The following is a 22,269-nucleotide window of genomic DNA, read 5'->3' as shown; positions in this document are numbered from 1 at the left end:
GACAGTTAAACTTGACTCTAGTCCATCTAAGTCTGACAAAAGACAGTTAAACCTGACTCTAGTCCATCTAAGTCTGACAAAAGACAGTTAAACCTGACTCTAGTCCATCTAAGTCTGACAAAAGACAGTTAAACCTGACTCTAGTCCATCTAAGTCTGACAAAAGACAGTTAAACCTGACTCTAGTCCATCTAAGTCTGACAAAAGACAGTTAAACCTGACTCTAGTCCATCTAAGTCTGACAAAAGACAGTTAAATCTGACTCTAGTCCATCTAAGTCTGACAAAAGACAGTTAAACCTGACTCTAGTCCATCTAAGTCTGACAAAAGACAGTTAAACCTGACTCTAGTCCATCTAAGTCTGACAAAAGACAGTTAAACCTGACTCTAGTCCATCTAAGTCTGACAAAAGACAGTTAAACCTGACTCTAGTCCATCTAAGTCTGACAAAAGACAGTTAAACCTGACTCTAGTCCATCTAAGTCTAACAAAGTACATCTACGAATGACACAGGCGAGTGAGGATGTCCTCAAATGGCTTCTGTACAGCCGGGCAACACTTGTCATCTTCGACTAATCTTCGTTTAGTCTGCAGGTAACCAACCGTACTCTGGAGTCTGTTCTGTTTTAAATACTTGGTTCAGAGTGGTTTTCTCAGGATAAAGATCCCGGTCCAAACAAACTCTGTGGCTGCAGCGTTATCAGGATGAGATAAAACCTGAGGAAATGTTTCCAGTGCAGTAATGTGTTGTTTCTGTCTGTCTGTCTGAACCTGCAGGTCAGAACGACGGAGAGGGCAGGAGAAGTGAGTTATATAGTCACACACACACACACACACACACACACACACACACACACACAGAGGTTATGAGAACGTTTTTATGGTGAAGATTTCCAGGTTTGAGATTTACTAGAAAATCCACTTTGGGAATTAGCTGAATTGAGACTAAATTAACTCCAACTCTCACTACACACGCACACACACACACACACACAAATAACACTGCCTCAGTATTTGCATATGATTATTTTAAAGAAAGAGGTGCGCGTTCCACTCTTTTGTCCCTCAGTGTTTCCGTACCCGGTTCCCCCCATTGAAGAGAATGTGTTGGATGAAGGCAAACTCCTGAAACCCTGGGACACCAAGAAGGTAAACACACAACACTTTTATTATTTCTGCTATTGGCTACATTAAATGTAATTGCATTAACAAAAATGTAAATAGTTTATTTGCAAAAAATGATGTATCTATTTTGGGGGAAAATAAAAACATTAGCTGAATTTTAATATACAATATCTCAAAAGTAGAGAGGAGCGAATTTGTAAATATATTATCATTTTACCAACTGATCACTTAAGTTACCTGCTATCCTTTTAAAAAGCACCGCAATTTGTTTTAATTATGTGTTTAATCATTTTGTTTTGTCAGTTTTTCAAAAGATGGATGCTTCATTTTAGAATAAAGTTTTTTTCAGTTGTCAGTTGGAGGAGTGTAGACAGTGGTGCAGTGAGCAAAAACAAGAGAAAATAATACAAAAGTGGTGAAAAAGTGTTGAAAATAAAGACGCGGTGATGTTATATATGATGAACAAACTGATGCAGAACTGAGTGTTTTCTGTCTCCAGCTGCCTCTGCTGTCGTCTCGACCCAAATCCTGTGAAGTCCCCGGCATCAAGTGAGTCTGACACCTCTGACACACGCACACACACACACACACACACACACACACACACTGTCCACCATGGAGAAACACTCCGTTCTTACATCACACACATTATGTCATACCATTATGCTGTGGCCTGATTTGTCCCTGAAACAAGGACCGTGTGTTTGAATGCTTGTGTGTATTTATTTGTGTGTGTGTGTGTGGGTGTGTGTTTGTGTGTGTGTGTGTGTGGGGGTGTGTGTGTGAATATATCGGTGTGTTGGTGTGTTTGTTGTACTCATTACTTACTTCAAAAGTATTAACATTGTTTTACTTTTTACTCCCCAGAGGCAGTAATTAGTTACTCTGCTCCTTCTATTACTTTTCCATTCCTTCTCTTCTTCGTTTTCAACTGAACTTCAGTTTGATGTTTAGTAACTATGATATTACTGAAATTCAAATCGTAGTACAACAACAACAATCCCGCCCTTGTATTTGAAATGTCGGGTGCTGCTGGTTCTGATGAATGTTCAGCATCAGAAAGCTGGTTTCACCATGAGCATCTCCTAAAATAAAACACATCTAAGCAGCCAGGTGGAACTAAAATCTACATTTCCTCTCCATTCCTCGCAGTATTCTTCCCAGTATCTTTCAACTAAAAAAATCTCTATTTCCTCTCCATTCTTCCCTGTATGTTTGAACAACCAGTAGGAACTAAAACATCTCCATTCCTCCCAGTAGCTTTGAAGAACCAGTTTCAGCCAAAACATCTCCATCTTCCCTCCATTATTCCCACTATCCCTCCCAGTATGTTTGAACAACCAGTTGGAAGTAAAACATCTCCATCTCCCCTCCATTCCTTCCAGTATCTTTGAGCAACCCGTTTCAACTAAAACAACCAGATACCTCCCAGTATCTTTGAAGAACCAGTCGGAAGTAAAACATCTCCATTTACCTCAGTATCTTTAAAAAAAAACAGTGGGAACTGAAACATCTCTATTTCCCTCCACTCCTCCCAGTATCCCTCCCAGTATCTTTAAACAACCAGCTGGAACTGAAACATCCCCGTTTCCCCTCTTTTCCTCCCAATATGTTTGATCAGTCAGTAGGAACTGAAACATCTCCATTTTCCATTCTTTGAAGAACCAGTTTCAACCAAAACATCTCCAATTTCTCTTCCATTCCTCCCAGTATCCTTCCCAGTATCTTTGAAGAACCAGTAGGAACTACTGGTTCTACTGCTGTCTGTCCTTTATCTGTTTTAATTTTCTGTGTGTTTTATTTCCTTTTCTAAAGCACTTTGTAACTATGAATAAAGTCTTACTTACTTACTAAAACATCTCCATCTCCCTTCCATTCCTCCCAGTGTCTTTGAAGAACCAGTATGAACTAAAACATCTCCATTCCTCCCAGTATCTTTTGATGCACCAGTCTGAACTGAACCTCTCCCTCCCTCCCTCTCCTCCCCCCCGCAGTATCTTCCCCTCCCCGGAGCAGCCGTCCACGCCGGCGCACGGCGTTCCCTCGGCCCTGAACACGGGCGGCTCGCTGCCGGACCTGTCCAGCCTGCACTTCCCCTCGCCGCTGCCCACGCCGCTGGACCAGGACGAGCCGGGTTACCCAGGATCCTCCTCTCTGAGCGGGGGCAGCAGCACGGGGAACCTGGCCTCCACGCTCACACAGCTGGGCATCAACGCCGCCGCCGGACAGGGAGGCAACGGCATCTTCCACCACCACCACACACCCGGTGGGTACGGGGGGGGGGGTGTGTGTGTGTGTGTGTGTGTGTGTGTGTGTGTGAGTGTGTCAGTAGGGTTACACCAATATCTGGGGCCGATATTGGTCTTTTATTGAAAATCAGATCTGGTCCAGTCTGGTATGATGCTGTTTGAACAATTACATATTAATTGTAGAATTGACACTTTGATCAGATTCCACACAGATATGTATACATTTTTTTTCTTTCTCTACTTCTACTTCTTCTTTTATTCGTATCAATATCCTGGGTTTCAGTGGAGAGTTTTAGTGTCCCATCATGGTCTAAATTCAGTTTCAGAGGCTTTTCCACCCTGACAAGAAGAAAACTCTGGAAGAAACACTGAATACTTCAAATTTTTTAAAGGTTTTGGCATGAAAATTGTCAAATTTACATACATTGAATATCGTCTCTCAGCAGCTCCAATCCAGAAACATCGGCACCGGCCTTCAAAAACCTGTTTCATTCGAATCCTAGTGGGTGTAACGTATGTGTGTAGTTGAGCTGCTGACCTTTATTATCTAAAATTACCATAAACATCGTGTGGTTCACAGTCACACGGCTGTATATTGTTGCCGCTGCTGTATCAGGAGATCTGCAGATCCTTAAAAAGCCTGAAAGTCATAAATAATCAAAATTTAAAGCCTTTAAAAGCATTTTAGAAGTCGTAAAATTTTCACTACCACTTTCAGAGGTATTGACATTCTTTCTGGTGATGTGGAGGCAGTTAAAAAGAAAGACAAACAAAAGAAGGCGAATGCTGTGAATTATGTCACTAAATCTATCACAATATATCACCAAAAGATGTGAATGGTACCGGCAGTAGCGTCAGTTTTATTTTTATATTTTTTTTTATTTTTGTTTCTTGTGTATCTGGAGTTCACAGTGAGTTGTCTTCACATGCATGTTGTCTGGTAGATTAATACAGAACAGTGTTGATGCAATAGGCATAACACATTTTGTTTTCTTTGCAGCTGCTTTACGTAACACAGTCCAGCATCATGACCTTTATCAATTTCAGTTTCAATTTTAGAACCATCATCAGCTACTTTCATTTGGAGATGCGGCTGTTTGGGACCGATTTCTTTGTTTCTGGTCTTCAATCCAATTCCAGATGGCATTAAAAAACGTCTTAAAAACAGACTGTTTTTTGCTGCAGCTCAAATAAGACGGACTGACCTTCTATTTTTAGTCGGCTTTCTGTTTCTGTGTTCACTCGTACATCAAGGTCAGGTCACACTGCCTTTTGCGTTGTGCCTGTTAAAGCTAGGGGGAGACTGTCCTGTAACCAGAACGCCACAGGTTTGACCCCTGCACCAGCCTGTGTGTCCATCAGCAGCCTTGCATCCTGTCTGAGGGCCTGAACCTACTCCTGTACCTGCTCACTCATTGTGAATCTGTCTGGATGAAGGCGTCAGCTAAATGACTAACATGTGAAAGACAGGAGAGGAAGTCTGTGGGTGAGAAGGAGGGAGATCAGTGAACGGCGGGGGAAGCACTGCACGCTAAATTTAGCCTCAGAAAGAGTGAGAAGAGGGAGGCTTTTCGGGGCGGGTGGAAGCGCTGTCGGAAAATGTAGCCGTCCCTTATCTGCTGTGAGGTGAGCGAGCCGACCGCAGCAGGAAGCTGCTGTCAGCTCAGACTCGCTCCTGCCTCCGCTCCCTCATCTGGATCAGCGTTTCACTCATAGCCCCTGCCGTCCCGTCTGCGTACATTCATTTCAGCCGTCCAGGTAGTAAGATCGAAATCCAGAAGTGATGAAGCCTCTCGGGCGAGTGGCGAGACATCTTCAGCTGGTCTTTATATTGTTGTGCGGCAGACAGACAGCTGGACTCACTTTAGCTTCAGTATCTAAGACAACAGTGGTGGGTGGTAATGTTTTACATCATTACTTTTCCCAGTAACGAGTAGTTCAATGAGTTACTATTTCACTTTCAGTAATAATATTATAGTTCCCAATCCCAAAAATAAGTTCTATTTTGTTTTCGCCCCGTTTCGTCTGTTTGACTGTTAGCAGGATAACTCAAAAGTTATGAGCGGATCTGCATGAAACTTTGTGTGAAAGTTTGGTCCTGGGGCGAGGAACAACTGATTCACTTTTCACACCGAGGGGGGGGGGGAGTGGCGGGGTGGCCGTGGCTTCTCATGCGTGGCTTCTCACTAAAGGCAGATAACTTCCGAGAACAGATTCACGTAACACCATCAGACTTTGTGGCCAATCAGCAGACGAGGCAGAAGAGGCAAACCCTCCATTATTGGACCAATCAAACAACACGGAGACACTGGAGAGATCATCTGATTTCTCCAGACCTCGGTCCAGTGGTAGAAGAGCAGCGCTGATGGAAACTGAACAGATAGAGAGCTGATTGGTCATGTGGAGTTGAGATAATCAGATAAAATGATTAAAAGGGTATAGAATGTGAACAGGCAGATCTCATGTCCCATTCAGGTCCAGTCAGGAAAATGTGAAACAAATTATACATTTTTGGTGAAATCCCAACATGTGGAACTGGAATACTGATAGCTGCGTAGTGTTGGAGGAGGAATGAGCTCTACTGAGTGCCGTCTAGTTACTTTTGTATTACTTTTTACTTTTGTGTTATCAACCAGTGCCCAAAATTAACTCTTTGGCTCACCCACCAAGGGCTGCTAAACTAAAAAATCCTGCCAAGAATAATCTTTCCCAGACAAAATAATCTACATTTTTCATAGAAGTACAGTATGTCACCCTGCTCCTTCTAAATGCTATTTTCTGTCAGGTTCTGTGTGAAACATTCAATAAAGGGAAGAGCAGATTTAATGTAAAACTTATACAGCAGATGTTTGTTGTGGCTGTGTGTCTCCACATGGGAATAACGTTCAACTTCAACTAATGTCCTGCGGGTTAAACAGGCAGCCAATCAGCAGCCTGATTGATACAGAGCCGTTGGTTTGCTTCGATTGACTCACGGTTAGAGAGAGTGTACGGTGGCCAGCAGGGACAAAGTTTGAGAAATCGCGCAAAAACGCGAAATTATGGAAAAATATGATTATAGTGTCCCGATATGTCATTGTGAAGAATAATCTTCATCATCCATGGAGTGATGTGGCATTTAGTAGAGACAAGACGACAATCTACGTAAAATCTTCAAATCAAATCAAGAGAATACGGTTTGGAAATTTTGAAATTGAAGCTGTGTAGGAACCCTGTACTCCGTGGATATATAAGGAAAGAAGGAAGGGAGGGAGGGAGGAGGTGAAGTAAGGAAAGGAAGCCAGGAGGAGGTGAAGGGAGGAAGGTGTGTTTGGGGACGGAGCCGGTGTTTTGGTGTGATGGATCGCTGGGGGAAAACAGCCGGGCTCTCAGGGGGGCGGAGTCTATTATTACACCCAGGTCCGTCTGCAGGGGCAGAGTGATGAAACCTCATTAGTCAAGACTGTATTCATATGAGAGTTTGGGTTTGCAGTAATGCCGATATGAAGATATTCTACGTTTTTTTTATTGTTGATCCCAAAACCACAATATATGATTATCCATGATTAATTATGCCGCGCTGTTTTGTCCTGGGAATTTGTTTTAATTCATCTTTGTCCTCTCAAGTTTACGTTAGTTTTGGATTTTCTGACCACCTACTCTTACAAAGTGATTTATATCAAAAACTTAAAACCAATTTTCATTCCTTTTTTTAAAGACAGCAGGTAACTTAAATCCTGGGATTTTAAGAAATGAGCACAATTTTACCGACTGGCTTCTGTATATTCCAGAGATATTGAATGATTCAATTTAAGGAAGTACTTTCCAAAATAAATATACAGCATTTTGGAAATGGATGCTTTATGTTTATATCTTAATATTCTAGCTGTAAATCCACAGTCGAGGCTCGTACTTTTATATTTTACCATAATAGCAGTTTAGGAGAAATGACAGTCTTTAAATTCATGTAAATTAATTATGCTAATGACTATTCCTCCTTTGGCCCAGTGAGCTGCCTACTTCTCAGCGTATCTCATTGTGTATTCTCTTAAATGTACAGTTGAGACTGGTGGTGGGTGTTTGTGGTTTTTCACAGTAAAATGACTTGTGGGTTTATTTTGTGACTGTGTTCCTCAGAAACTGTAAACTGCTCTGTGTTGGCGTATGTCATTATTCACCCGGCTCACTTCTCCTGAGGAAGGAAATTCTGCAGGGAGTCGAGTCACTTTGCTCCCTCAGCGGGCCGCTGGGGCTTCTGTTGTGTTTCTGTGAGCGTTTGTAATGTTTTCACTGCTAATTTGAATGTGATTTACACTACCAGTCAACAGTCTGGACCACCTGACTGAATGTTCTGTTTCTCATTCTCTTAAAGCCATTTTGATCTAAAGGCTTCTGCTTAAATTCTTGAAATGAGTTTCTTAGACAAATATAAATAGTGAAGTTGATCCTATGTATGAATTTCTTTCCAAAGCCTTTGCCTTTCCATCAAGGCAAAGGGCGGCTACTTTAAAGAATCTAAAATATAAGATAGTTTTGATTTGTTTTTGCTTTTTTGGTCGCTGCATAATTCCATTTGTTATTTCATAGTTTTGATGTCTTTGCTATTATTCTAAAATGTGGAAAATAGTAAAAATAAAGAAAAATGCTTGTGTCCAAGCTTTTGACTGGTAGTGGACAGTCTCTTGTTTCATAGCTGCTCTCCTCAGTCTTTTTTTCTGTCACAAGTATAAGATGCAGCCAGTCCTCAAGCTTGTGATGCTTATGATTCACATTTTCCATTTCAGTTCAGTGTCTTGCTCATGGACACTTTGACAGGACACTCTGTCTGTCTGTTTTGGGGATCAAACCTGCAACTCTTTCTTCTGTTTTGGCCTCCTACACCTTTTTTCTGTGTTGTGTTTCTATACAAAGCTTTGTTCAGCCTGGTTGAGAATCTGTTTGTTTATAGAGTTTTTTTTCTCCCCCCTCAGGTCTCCTGGCGTCTCTACAGAGCACGCTCAGTAACCCCTCCCTGCAGTCGTCGCTAAGCAACCCCAACATCCAGTCGTCGCTCAGCAGCCACTCCTTTTCCAACTCGCTGAGCTCCGCCTCCCTGCACTCGTCACTTAGCAACCCCTCCCTGCAGTCCTCGCTCAGCTCCTCCCCCTCCCTGCCCTCCTCCCTCAGCAACCAATCGCTGCATTCCTCCCTCAGCAACTCGTCCCTGAGTGGCCAGTCGCTCCAGTCGGTGTCCAGCAGCAACCCCAGCTACAGCAGCGGAGTGGGCGGGTCCAGCTCCTGCTCCTCCTCCTATTCGCCACTGATGACCGGGCAGGGCCAGCCGCCACTCAGCACGTCGCCACGGAGACTGGTCCAGCTGTCCCCGCTGATCCTGCCCATGGGGGGGGAGACACGCAGGCATCACTCCAAGCAGTTCTCCCCCACCATCTCCCCCACCCTGTCCTCCATAACCCAGGTAATACACTCCTCCATAACCCAGGTAATACACTCCTCCATAACCCAGATAATACACCCCTCCATAACCCAGATAATACACCCCTCCATAACCCAGGTAATACACCCCTCCATAACCCAGGTAATACACCCCTCCATAACCCAGATAATACACCCCTCCATAACCCAGGTAATACACCCCTCCATAACCCAGGTAATACACTCCTCCATAACCCAGGTAATACACCCCTCCATAACCCAGATAATACACCCCTCCATAACCCAGGTAATACACCCCTCCATAACCCAGGTAATACACTCCTCCATAACCCAGGTAATACACTCCTCCATAACCCAGGTAATACACCCCTCCATAACCCAGGTAATACACCCCTCCATAACCCAGGTAATACACTCCTCCATAACCCAGGTAATACACTCCTCCATAACCCAGGTAATACACTCCTCCATAACCCAGGTGAATTCAACCTAACTTACCAGACAGAGACAAACATTTTCCAGCAAAGCAGTGTGACTGAGTCAACTTCACTCAAGTCCCAAGTCAGTTTCAAGTCTTGAGGCACAAGTCTCAAGTCAAGTCCCAAGTCTAAATGTAGATTACCAAGTCAAGTCCATGTCATTAATGTCAAAATGTAGAACAGCAAGTCAAGTCAGAACAAATCAAGAGTCCAGTATCAATTTAATATCTTAAAAAAAACTATCTAGGACTTTTCAATGCAATATGGTTTTAATAGGATAAAAACTTGGTAAGAGCATCATGAGTTTGATTTCTATAATCAGTTTCAACTTCAATAAATTCAATCATTCCATACAAATTCAGAAAACAGAATTTAAGTTCAGTCGTCTGGTGGAAGTCAAGTCCCAAGTATTCTCTACATCAAGTGTCAAGTAGTTAAAATTGGCTCAAGTCTAAGTCATGTGACTCGAGTCCCCACCTCTGTTTTCCAGCATGTCTCTGTCTGGTGTTAATGTCCGGTCTGGCTCCTCCCCACAGGGCGTTCCTCTGGACACCAGCAAGCTGCCCCTGGACCAGCGGCTGCCCCCCTACCCCTTCAGCCAGTCCCACCAGCACCAGCACCAGCCTCACCCCGGCCTGCCCGGCTCCCCGGCCGGCCAGCAGCCCCCCGCCCTGGGCCAGCACCACCACCAGCAGCTGCTCCGCCTGCAGCAGCCGCGGCCCAACGCCCAGCAGCAGCAGCAGCAGCAGCAGCAGCAGCAGCAGTCCCAGGCCCTGCAGCACCTCCACCTGCAGAACCTCCGCAACGCCCACAACCAGCACATGCAGCAGCACTTTGGCACGGTAAAGTCTGGTTCAAATCCACATGCAGGAGAACACTGAAACACTTCTGCGACCCACAGCCCACTTTTTAATTGCAACCCAATCATTGAGCAGCACTACTGTAAACTGTCTGTGAGCAAGACAGAGACCTTAAACCAGGAGCGATACTTCTGCAACAAACCTGACGTACTTACTTTACTTTACACTGTGATGTCTGGTGGCATTAATAAACTGCTGAGCTCATGCATCATCAGAGTGACAATCACCTTGACAACAAAGTACAGTAAAGCTACAGGAATTAGTATTGGTGACATTACTGTAAAGACGTATTGACATCTAACATCGTAGGACCTACCAGACTGTACATGTCAGGATACATACAGACAGACTGTACATGTCAGGATACAGACAGACAGACTGTACATGTCAGGACACAGACAGACAGACTGTACATGTCAGGATACATACAGACAGACTGTACATGTCAGGATACATACAGACAGACTGTACATGTCAGGATACAGACAGACAGACTGTACATGTCAGGATACAGACAGACAGACTGTACATGTCAGGATACATACAGACAGACTGTACATGTCAGGATACATACAGACAGACTGTACATGTCAGGATACAGACAGACAGACTGTACATGTCAGGATACAGACAGACAGACTGTACATGTCAGGATACAGACAGACAGACTGTACATGTCAGGATACAGACAGACAGACTGTACATGTCAGGATACAGACAGACAGACTGTACATGTCAGGATACAGACAGACAGACTGTACATAGTGTACAAACGCTGAAATCTGTGATTTCCCTGCTTTGTCTCTCTCTCTGGTGGGAAAAATATTTGAATTGTTTGATTGATTGATTACAACCAAACACCCTCAGTATTATCAGAGATGGTGAATTAAAAGTCTCTGGTATTATATTATCAGTTATATTATCAGAGAAGGTGTAGCAGCAGTGTGGCTCAGTAGTAAACAGTTCCACTGCAGTAAAAATGGCTTCCTTCAGCAATAACATCACATATGACTGTAAATATTGAGACTTGACAGTAACAGCAGCATACATTGTGCTGCTAGCAGGTCAGTCAGGTTGGACAAAAACTATTTTCAGTGTTAGCTCTTTGGGCCGGCTAGTACGGTAACTTGTTAGTATGCTAACTAGCTAGCGGCACTCGGCTACCCAGTGCAGCTAACCTGTGTTGGCTGGTTGGTTTGGAGACTTTTGTTCTACCCAGTCAAACATTTCAGTAGTGGTCTATGTGTCTCCAACCATGGTAACACTGCTAACTGGTACTGTGTGACCTGACTCCACCGTCCAGATAGATAAAATGACTATTTATTCCTGGAAAAAAGTCCTAGATTCCAGATTTAAATTCAACTCTGTTGTCCCCCGGGGCAAATTCTCCTCACATCCAGGTGCATAAAACCATACAGCCATAAAACATAGAGCCATAAAACACAGAGCAAGACACAAGAGCAATAAATTAGAGACATCATCATCCATCCATAGAACAGCACTAAAATAAACAGCAGTAACAATAGAGTCCAGACTCTCCTATAATAATAAATGAACCAGAGTTAAGCAGGTTAGTGGCACAGGAGATAAGACTTCCTCTCTCTGTCCGACTTGCTCTTCGGCGGTCTGAAACTCAAATTTCCTGAAAAGGAGATGAAGGACAGTACATTACACCTCTCACTCAACATTTATACATTCAGCCTTTTACAGCTTCAAGCAGCACAGTGTACAGTGTGGTTGTATCTGTAGTGTAGTGAAAGTCGTGACAACGCACTAACATCCCCCTCTTCCCCCGCAGCAGCAGCAGCGGCCCGCGGCGCCGCAGCTCAACACGGCCAACACACCGCTGATAAAGAGCGAGAGTGTGTTGGAGCAGAGCGGCCTGAGCTCCCACTGTCTGGTCAAACAGGAGGCGGAGCTGCAGGCGGAGCAGCAGAGGGCCGGCGGCCTGCCGCAGCTCCAGCAGATCAGCCAGAGCCTGGCCACCGACCTGGGACTGTACAACGTGAGTAACTGAGACCGGGCAGAGGCAGGAACAGTCTGTTCAGATAGGGCTGGGCCAGATACCGAAAACATTTACCAAAACTGACACTGGCTCTCTCTCACCGGCCAAATTCTCAGTCTGTTCGGTAAATACACTACCTGTTAAGTTTGAATACACACATTTTTACTATTTTCCACATTTTAGAATAATAGCAAAGACATCAAAACTATGAAATAACACAAATGGAATTATGCAGTGACCAAAAAAGTGTTAAACAAATCAAAACTATCTTATATTTCAGATTCTTTAAAGTAGCCGCCCTTTGCCTCGATGGAAAGGCAAAGGCTTTGGAAAGAAATTCATACATAGGATCAACTTCACTATTTATATTTGTCTAAGAAACTAATTTCAAGCATTTAAGCAGAAGCCTTTAGATCAAAATGGCTTTAAGAGAATGAGAAACATAGAACATTCAGTCAAATGGGTCCAGACTGTGGACTGGTAGTGTGTATTTGTCAAGTAGCCGACTTTGCATAAACAGTTTCATTCGTGCTTCATGAGTCGCTCTTCACAGCAGCAGAGCCAATGTAGAATCAGCTGTGTCAAGCCAGGCAGAGAAGGACAGAATAAGACCCTAAGTAAAGTGGGTTTACCTTCAAAACAAAAGCATACTGTTTATATTTATGATGCTAATGGTGATTTCTGCACCGGGGTTAGAAAAAAACAACAAATTATCGCTTAATTTATCGTTATCGAGGTACACGTGACAGTATATAGTGATGTGAATCTCAGGCATATCGCCCAGCCCAATGCTCAGATTATGAGCAACAACCCTACAGGAAGAAAGTCATTTTCAGTGGGAGTCGGCGACAGGGGCTACACATAGCGCTGTGTTCATTGGTCCAGTGGTGACTGTCCTTTCGTTTCATTTCAGACCTTCAGTCCTCACAGATTGTATTTTTGTATCAGTTATTACATGTGATTTCCACTACAAAAGTTCTCCAGCTCTCATACAACACAAGCTTGCCTCTTGCAGCAGCACAGTATCAAACTGCTGACATGATTAAAGAGAAGGAAGGGAGAGGCAGAGCGGGCCTGAAGCTCTCCCTGCTGACTGGAGACGGTATATGTTTGTCTTCTTCTGTTTCAGATCAGACTCAGATATTCACTAAATACTGATCAGACTTCAGTCTAAAACAAACAGAAAAACATGGCCACTGTAACACAGATGATCGTAGAACAGCGGTCTGACTTAAATAGCAGATTTACTGACTGCCGTTTGGTGAATGCTTTTTCTCTGAAGAGCCTTACGTGACCATGAGGACAAACTGTACATTATAGTGTGGATGACTACAGTGGGATTGGAACGTTTTATGAGGATGGAAAACTTAAGGTTTCATCTACCTGACTCAGTTACTGCTGGTTTCTAAAATATGACTACTACTTTTGTTATTTCACCAGCCAAATATGATTTTTCCAACAGAGTAGAACCTCCAAACAGCGGCTGGTGACCTGCTTGAGTATGAATTTATTATAGTAATAATCTGCAGTGTGTTCATATTCAAAAATGTCAGTTTTCATGTAGCCTTACAGTCATGATTCATCTCATACCGAGTTCATGAAAGTTTTATATTTGGTGTTGTGAAGATCTGTGAGCAGGTTCCTCTTTCCTGGGAAAAATCCTCTGCTGCACAGGAAGTGATGCCTTTTTTACGTGTCTGGTTTGTTTGGAATAAACAGAAGAAGAAGAACTGGGTAGTTAGCATGAGCAGCGATAGCCGCCATGGCTGAACAGACAGAGAGAAGAGAAAACTGCATCAACAGAAAATCCAAGGAAAAAGAAACAGTAATAATCGCTCAGAGGAAGATAAGCTGCTTTTTCCAAAGATGAAAAACACTCCAAGATGAGAACTTTGGTAGTACCTTGGGTTGTATAGGAGAAAAAAAGTGAGAGACTCGTTTTTTATATATTGGCAGAATCTATCGAAGTCCTGTCTCTCACTTTTTTCGCCTAGTTACAATTATTGGTAAACGTGTCATTTTCTTCGTTCCATCATCATAAGTTTCCTCCGACCGGATTTCGGTGTTCCACTTGTTCAGACTGAAAGGTTCAATAAACATAAAGAAAGAGATTCACTTAAAAACAATTCAGCAGCATGACTAGTTTTTTATATATTGTCAGAATCTGCTTTGTCGGCGTTCCTTTATGTGCTAGAAGTGATTTTCAGACTGTTCCTCCAGACAACGGCAGTGAATGGAGAGAGAAAAAAAACACAATTCTCCAGTCTGCTCTACCGGAGCAACAGATCACAGAATCACTGATTTTGGGGGTTTTATCATGGAGGAAGAGACACGACCCAAGACACTACCAGAGTCACACAGAGATTTAAAAAGCACCGTTACTTCTCCCTCGTCTCCCCCCCCCGCTCCGCCGCCGCTCGTCACGGTCAGCTTCAGCTCAGCCGGCATGCAGTCGCCATGCAAAGCAGTGCGGTTCAGATCTGAGGTTGTTTGTTTTATTGTGCTGAGCTGCTGTTTCCTCGGGCCTTTCTGCCTCGCTCTCATGTTTCCCACAGCTTATAAGGTTTTCTTTTGTTGGAGGGCGAGCGACGCACCGCCAGGCTGTCGGAACCGTGTGCAGGACAGAAATAATGATATTGTTTACTGAACTCCGAAGGGAAATTCTCTTTTTCTTTTTGTACCCCCTTCTGGGAGGTCAGAGGTCGGGGTCTGGAGCTGGCAGGGGTTCAGAGTCTTGCTCCAGGACACCTCAGCAGGGTGGAGGTTGAACCCGGGTTCCTCTGGTTGAAGGACGATCTTTCTAAACACAATAACACCTTGACTGTCTGTTTAGAGGACAGGGCTGCAACTAACGGTCATTTTCATTATAAATTAATCTGTTAATTATTTTTAAGATGGATAAATAATCTTTTTTCAAAGGAGACCCGACCAAGAAAGCAGAATCATGATAAACCTCTTGGTCTCTCACCAAAACACCGGTCTCATCTGCAAATGCCTCCTCTATTTTTAGTAACTGGAAATTTATTATTGGATTAGTTGATTGAATCTCTTCTTTATTCGGTGGTGAACTGCTCACTAGTTCGGTTGTATAACTCTTTTTTTTTTTTTTTGTATTTTACATTTGTACATTTTAGGCGTTTGCTGTAGCTGATGATGCTGTTCAGAGTAACGTCCAGTGAGCTCAGCAGTAGAATAAGCTTCAGCTCCTAGATCAGGATTATGGCAAGGAGGTGAAGGGTCAAAGGTCAGAGGTCACAGCAACCTGACAATAGATGGAACAAATATTCCTGTGAGCCTAGAATGATCGTGATGATAGAGAAGTGCTGTGGAAAGTAAAGACAGACATCAGGGCTGAAGAGAGATCTAGAAGAGAGTTTAATTGAAGAAGGGGGATATTTTGGCGAAGGAGGGAGATGTTTGTCCGCTGCACTAGTGGCCGGACCGCAGCGTGCCACAGGCCGCAGTCAACCTGCTGATACAGCAGCCTCATGTGTCTGATACCAGCCTGCGGGCAGGATGCCGTCACCGTACATCAAAGAGATTCGAGAAAGAGACAAAACACTGTAAGCTTGATGCAAAAGGAATGTGTACAAAAAGGATCAAAAGGAAAGGAAAAATACGATAAAAGACGTCAGTGGGTCGGCCATGCCTGTTGCTGATGTTGATACTAGTTGCTATGGTTCCACTGTTGCTATAGTTACACATATCCATTCTGGACAGGGTCCCATATTGTCTCTGTTGGGTGAAAACCTTGTATCTCCAAAATGTAAATTCTGTCAATGTCAACAAAACGAATGAAAAACAAAAAAGACAAAAGAAAAACAGCCTTGATTTTAGCTTGATGCCAATGTATTTTGGACTTTATCCAATGAGTTTTGAAGGGTTTCAGAAATCCAAGAAGTCAGAGAATTGTTTTCAACCCATAGAGAAGCATGTCTTCCTTCAATTGAAATGAAAATATGAAAATCAACATAATTGGAGATGCAAGGTTTTCATCCGACAGCGCCGATATGTTCAAAATTGCAATGGAAAACCAAAGTTTACCAATCCTGTGCCGAACCAGACCAGGCCCACAGAGGGTGTGAGAGGGGAGGTGAGTGTGATGTGAGGTGTTTGTTGAAGAGATGAGTTTTCAGCGTATTTTGTTTGGTTTGTAAATCCAACCAAGTCACATAACAGATCATGTAACTGTATCAGGCATCATGATGCGTTAGCAGGGAATTGGTTATGGAGCAGTTGTGACATAATGCTCAAACTGGTTAATCAGATATCATTCCTCATGTTTGATTTTTTCCCCACATGTTTCTCAGCCAGTTGTCCACATTGATCGGTCAACTTGTTTCAGACGATGATGTTGGGCAACCGAGCCGTAAGCAGCCAGCAGTGAGGTGTTTCTACTAAATCAGAACCACTTATTACCACACCTACTACAATAAATACACTGAAATATATACTAGTACTGTGATTCTCAAACTTTTTCATATCAAGGACCCTAATTTAGTCCACATTAGAGCCCCAGACCCCCATTTGATTTTGTCTCTCTGACCCAAATCTGAGAATATTTTTATTGTCAGATATGATTTTGTCCAGAATTCCATGACTATCTGTATTGTATTATCTAACTGTGTTAACTTCTTGTTAATGAAATAATGCTGAAGTTTAACAATTCATCAGTTTGCTGGGGACCCCCTGGAACCCCCTCAAGGACCCCTGATGGTCCCTGGACCCCACGTTGAGAACCACTGGACTAGTAGACCTGTACATATCTATCTACATATTGACAGTAGACTACAGCTGTATACATGCAGCTAGGGCTGCACAATTAATTGTATATTAATCGCGATGTCGATATTGGCTTCCACAATTAATTGATTGTGGCCGGGGGCGATTATTCACGCTGGGTTTAGCTTGCTCTGGTGTAGGGCTGCAACGATTAGGCAACGTAATCAAAACTCAAATTACTTGAATTTGGACCCAGTTTGCCGCTGACCTTTCAAAGTGCGTATAAACTCTTCCATTAGCATGGATCCAAGTGTAGTATACAATGAAGCACGGGTTACGGGGTAAAATATTTCCTTTTTAATCGCAGTACACAGGCAAACATACTACTTCCTTATTTACACTAATTCTCCCGCGGGTCCTTACGGGAAACTTCAAAATAAAAGCCCACAAACACCCAAATAGACTTCTTACAAAATAAGTGTCTTAGAATACAAATGCCCAAAAACTAAGGCTACAGAGGTGATGATCCCGGAAAAAGAAACAACGGACCCGGTGCACCGGAATCACAGGTTCAAAGATTTGTACATTTGAATGTTTTTTTATTTATAGGTTTATAAAATACATTATGAATGTGAAGGCACTTCGGTTAACTTAAAATGCTCAAGTGCAATAAAACAAAATGGATGAATAATCGTGATAAATAATCGTGATCACAATATCGAGCAAAATAATCGTGATTATCATTTTAGCCATAATCGTGCAGCCCTACATGCAGCACTCTGTCACTGTGTGCATACAGCAGGTTGCAGCCTTAGTGGTGAAAAGCATGAAATAAATCAAAAGTTTTATTCCAAGAAGAGAGCTCCGCCATTTGAAAAGTGACTCCTGCTCTCACAAAATGATTGATGTAACACATTTTTAAACACTTAAAATTAAAAGTTAGAAGTTAAGCTCTGAATTGACAAAATATGAACGCTTCACAGACTGGATCCTCTGTTTTATCTATAAAAACAACATAACTCCAGTTTTGGTGTGTAAAAGTTGACATGGTGATTTATGTTTCATGATATTTGAACCCTTGATTTCTTTTAAAAACACTATTGTAAAATACAGTGATATATGGATGCACAGTATGAAAACAAGCATGCTATTTATTTTATCATCAGTCTTCATTCATACTTTAGATCCTCACCCCTCTGCAGCAGGGAGACTGGAGTGCAGGTGTCGTTTTTACTGTGTGTGATGTAATGCTGAGGCCTTATGAAACAGAAACAGTACCTGCGTCTATTTCTGGACGTCTGCTGAGTAGAAGTCATTGTCTCCTCCTGAGTCTTTGACATTGGATCGTCCGTTCGGCGGTAAAACAGACCTCAGTGACACCCGGACGCTTCCTGTCGACTCGGGTTGCCTCCTCGGGGATTTACGGTGAATTAAAGTGGTGTTTTGCCGTCGAGTATCAACACAAGTCACTTTAATGCCGAGATTAGCCTGCAGGGTTTTCCCTTTGTCAGCGAAACCTTAGTCTGATATGAAGCTTTTTCAGTCAGCGGGATGATTAGTGAGGAGGCGGCGCTGTCAGAGTCAACCTGCTTCACAGCTTTCATCTGATAGTTCTGTCAGCGTGAGATGACGTCTTAAGTATCTTGTTTTGTTGCTGTGTAACCATGGTGCAAGTGGCTTTATTGTAAAAAATCTTAAAATGGTGACTAGTGAGTGTTGCCGGTGGACATGAAGTTAGTGTCCTGCCTTTTGTTTAACCCAGTTACATATCAGAGAAGCAGAATGGGCCGTCGTGTTGCAGTGAAACAACATGTGGAAACAAACTTCATCAGGTGTGAGGATGGAGAGAAGGTGTAGACAGACCAAAACACCTGAACACTCTTTTAAACTCAACAGAGGAATAATTAGAAACAACAACAAATACAGTTGACAAACAATAAGAACATAGACTCACAAGCAGCCATGGGAACTCACGGGGCAAATCATTTTTGACAGTGACAATATGAGCTTCATTCATCATTTTGGATCATTTGTGCACCACGGCCAAACAGTTTGGATTTTCAAAACTCTGGGTAACAGCTGTCATCTAGTAAATCCATATATGCAGTGTACAAACTTTTGTTGGGATTAGATCAACTTTACAGGAGAAAGAGCAAAAAATCTGTATTACATATAATTCAAAATGGCAGGAAAACTATCAAGGTGGAAATGAAAACCTGCAAAGAAATTAAAAGGGCAAAAAATGTATTCTACACCTTATGGTTCAGGAGTTATTGGCCAAAACGTAAAGTTGCTTGTTAAAGCGCCACCGTCTGGCCGATCTGTGAAATGTTTGTTGCCAAATCTGGTGGATCAGAAGAAGAAGAAGAAAACAAAAACAATAGAGTTTCAGTCCTACAGGCTTGAACCCATAAAAAAAAAACCAAAGATGTACCGAGTGTTTAGGAGAGAAAAATGTCTTTAAGCTCCCTGCAGTTCAGACAGTGACAGTCTGAGCCTGTAACCTAGAGCAGTGGTTCTCAACATGGGGTCCGGGGACCACCAGGGGTCCTTGAGGGGGTTCCAGGAGGTCCCCAGCAAACTGATAAATTGTTAAACTTCAGCATTATTTCATTTACAAGAAGTTAACACGATTAGAGAATGTAGAAGAATGACTGTTTTGATCATAGTTTCTCTGTTATCTCTCTGCCTGCAACACAGACAGTCATGGAGTTCTAGACAAAATCAGATCTGACTAGACCGATCCGGATCCGCTCCAAAATTTAATGGGTTCTTCCTTGGCTCATGCTACACCCTTCCACGAAGTTTCATGAAAATCGGGCCAGTAGTTTTTTACCGTAATCCTGCTAACAGACAAACAAACAAACAAACAGCACTGAAAACATAACCTCCTTGGCGGAGGTAACAATAAAAATATTCTCAGATTTGGGTCAGAGAAACAAAATCTCTTCAAAAGTGGGAGTCTGTGGCTCTAATGTGGACTAAATTAGGTTAAAAATAGAAGAAAAAGGGTTAGAAAAAGTAAAGAATCACTGACCTGCAGTGACCAGACTACAGACAGACCCTCTGTCTGTTTCAGGACTTGCAGATTGCAGATCATCATTTCAATGCAGTCGCTTTTGACGCAGTCGCAGTTGAATTTTAGTTTCCTGTCGAGGCTTCTCAGTTAATGAGATGATTTATGAAGCGGCTCATGTTGTCAGTGTGAACCTTATTCATCCTGGTAATCTAATAGTTCTGTCAGAGACTCCAGTTCTTGAACTTTCTATATTTGGACTGAAAGATTAGGTTATAGTATCTGTTGTGATGCTGTGTAACCAAGAGTTACAGACTGTTAAAGCAGCTGTCTCTCTCTCTCTCTCTCTCTCTCTCTCTCTCTCTCTCTCTCTCTCTCTCTCTCTCTCTCTCTCTGTCTCTCTCTCTCCCTCTTTCCCTCTCTCTCTCTCTCTCTTTCTTTTTTCAGGACTCGTTGTTCAACTCTCTGCTGGACGATCCGTACCTGAGTCTCCAGCTTACAGGCAGATCCAACCAGCAGGTAAGCCGTGGCTTTTAGGTGATGTAACGCCCTTCTGGCGGCCATGTTGGAGGTCCAGATCTCTGTGAACAGCTGACTGTGTTTCTGTCCGTCTCAACAGAATTGAACAGACGGTTAATTTCTGTCTGTTTCTGACTGAACTGATCATTTCATCACTGATCCATCTGATTGATTTAGTGTTTAGATAATGTCAGCTTGTTAGCTAGCTAACCATAGTATCTGGTCAGCTAACATCACTGTCTTGTTGTTAACACATCTGATTAGCACACTAGCTAACGTATCTAGTAGCAGCTAGCGTTAGCATGTTCACATTAACATCAGTGTGTTTGCCGGCTAGTTAGCTAGCTAACAGTTTGTTCAGGTTAACTGAGCTGACTCTTCTCAAGCTACAACTCAGAGTGTTTTGGAGTAGAGACTAGGGCTAAAGACAAGACAGTTTACTGTGTCACAGTAACCAAATCCACCTTATCACACTATTCACTTTTACTGAGAACGTTACTGAATGGATCTACAGCCACACCACAAAAATCAATAACTTTCAGGCATCTTTCTTTTTCTTGCCCCGTTGTTATATTAGTGGACAGTTGACCTCCATGATGGAGCAGCTGTGCTGGGAGATTGTAAAGCCTCTGTACTCTGTAGTCTGAACACCTGATGCATGACTCTCTGATGGATCTCTCCCTGCTGCAGTTCACCATGGAGAGCCAGGGTGACGGTCTGTCGCTGAACCACGGCGGTCTGGGCTGCGGCGGCGGCGTCGACAAGAGCCAGTACCCCTCCGGCACCCAGGGGTCCCTGGACCTGCAGGACCCCGTGGACCAGCAGCTCCTCAACAACCAGAACCAGAACTACGGCGGTGGGGAGGGACGACACAACGTGCCCAACATCATCCTCACCGGTGAGACCAAAGCTGCTGAGACCAGATGGTTTTCAGAGTGCCGAACCCGTCTGTGGCCTCCTGTCCGCCCGGCAGGAACACCTGTCTGCTGTCTGGATTGTATAGAAATATGATTTAGCCGGATTATATTTACATTAAAGTGTGTCTCAGCTGTACACATTGAACTTTACTGCCTGTATTTACATCCTTTAAAATTGACAGTAAACGCCTCTTCTCGCTTGTTTCCCATCCATGATTTTCCTAACAATTTATTTTTGATCAATATTGAATTTTGGGATGTACCAGCCGCTGTGACAGTAGACAGAGAAGTTAGTTTCCTCACAGCAAGGTGAAATATTTCTCACTAACTGACCCACAGGGAACTGCATCATTCGAGGGGGACGCCATGTTTACTGTCTAAGTCTTAACATGCCGACCCTCCCTCCCCCCCCTGCAGGTGACTCTCCGCCGGGCCTGTCCAAGGAGATCGCCAGCGCTCTGTCCCACGTCCCCGGCTTCGAGATGGACCCCTTCTCGCTGGACGACCCGCTCAGGATGGACCCGCTGGCCCTGGACATGCTGGACGGCGACCTGATGCTCGCCGACCCGGCCGTGGAGGACTCCTTCCGGTCCGACCGGCTGAAGTGACCCGCCGCCTCCGCTCCGGGCGCTAGACGCAGGGCGGAGAGACGGCCGCCCAGACGGAGGTGGAGGAGACCGGGATCAGCGCTGCTTCGCCGCCCCCGCACCCCCCCCCCTTCCCCCCCCGCAGGTCGGCCAGCTAGAGGCTCTGCGGAGTGAGGTTTTGGAAGTAGTTTGGCAAATTTCGACCGGGAATCCGCGCGCCTCTCTTTCGTTGCGGGCGGCAATGAAGGCTCGCAGAGAAGGACGGAGGATTTGTCGGGGGTCGGAGGGAACTGAAGGAGGGCGAGCTTTTCCGCCGCATCAGAGGCACTTAAACTGACAATGCTCTTGCAAACGCTTGAAGTCGAGGAAAAGCAAGATG

The 22,269-nt window shown here is 43.7% G+C and overlaps 2 protein-coding genes across 2 annotated transcripts in view; one reads left to right on the top strand and one right to left on the bottom strand.

The window, feature by feature from the left end:
* LOC139918719 (CREB-regulated transcription coactivator 2) overlaps window positions 1-21,929 on the top strand; it is a 40,648-nt gene extending 18,719 nt beyond the window's left edge. The window contains exons 7-16 of the mRNA XM_071908151.2: window positions 777-803; window positions 1,069-1,148; window positions 1,624-1,673; window positions 3,119-3,390; window positions 8,323-8,807; window positions 9,801-10,106; window positions 11,926-12,129; window positions 20,315-20,386; window positions 21,077-21,284; window positions 21,721-21,929. Coding sequence (XP_071764252.2) covers window positions 777-803; window positions 1,069-1,148; window positions 1,624-1,673; window positions 3,119-3,390; window positions 8,323-8,807; window positions 9,801-10,106; window positions 11,926-12,129; window positions 20,315-20,386; window positions 21,077-21,284; window positions 21,721-21,911 — 1,895 coding nt within the window. The 3' untranslated portion in view covers window positions 21,912-21,929. The remainder of the gene's footprint in view (window positions 1-776; window positions 804-1,068; window positions 1,149-1,623; window positions 1,674-3,118; window positions 3,391-8,322; window positions 8,808-9,800; window positions 10,107-11,925; window positions 12,130-20,314; window positions 20,387-21,076; window positions 21,285-21,720) is intronic.
* Window positions 9,666-22,269, bottom strand: part of aldh5a1 (aldehyde dehydrogenase 5 family, member A1 (succinate-semialdehyde dehydrogenase)) — a 132,122-nt gene continuing 119,518 nt past the window's right edge. Inside the window, exon 11 of the transcript XR_013506945.1 lies at window positions 9,666-9,676. The gene's annotated coding sequence lies outside the window, so the exon portion shown is untranslated. The remainder of the gene's footprint in view (window positions 9,677-22,269) is intronic.

The sequence above is a fragment of the Centroberyx gerrardi genome, chromosome 12 (assembly GCF_048128805.1).
Source record: "Centroberyx gerrardi isolate f3 chromosome 12, fCenGer3.hap1.cur.20231027, whole genome shotgun sequence".
Classification (NCBI taxonomy): Eukaryota; Metazoa; Chordata; class Actinopteri; order Beryciformes; family Berycidae; genus Centroberyx; species Centroberyx gerrardi.
Note: the sequence above shows the minus strand (reverse complement) of the source record. Positions and strands in the feature narration are given on the sequence as shown.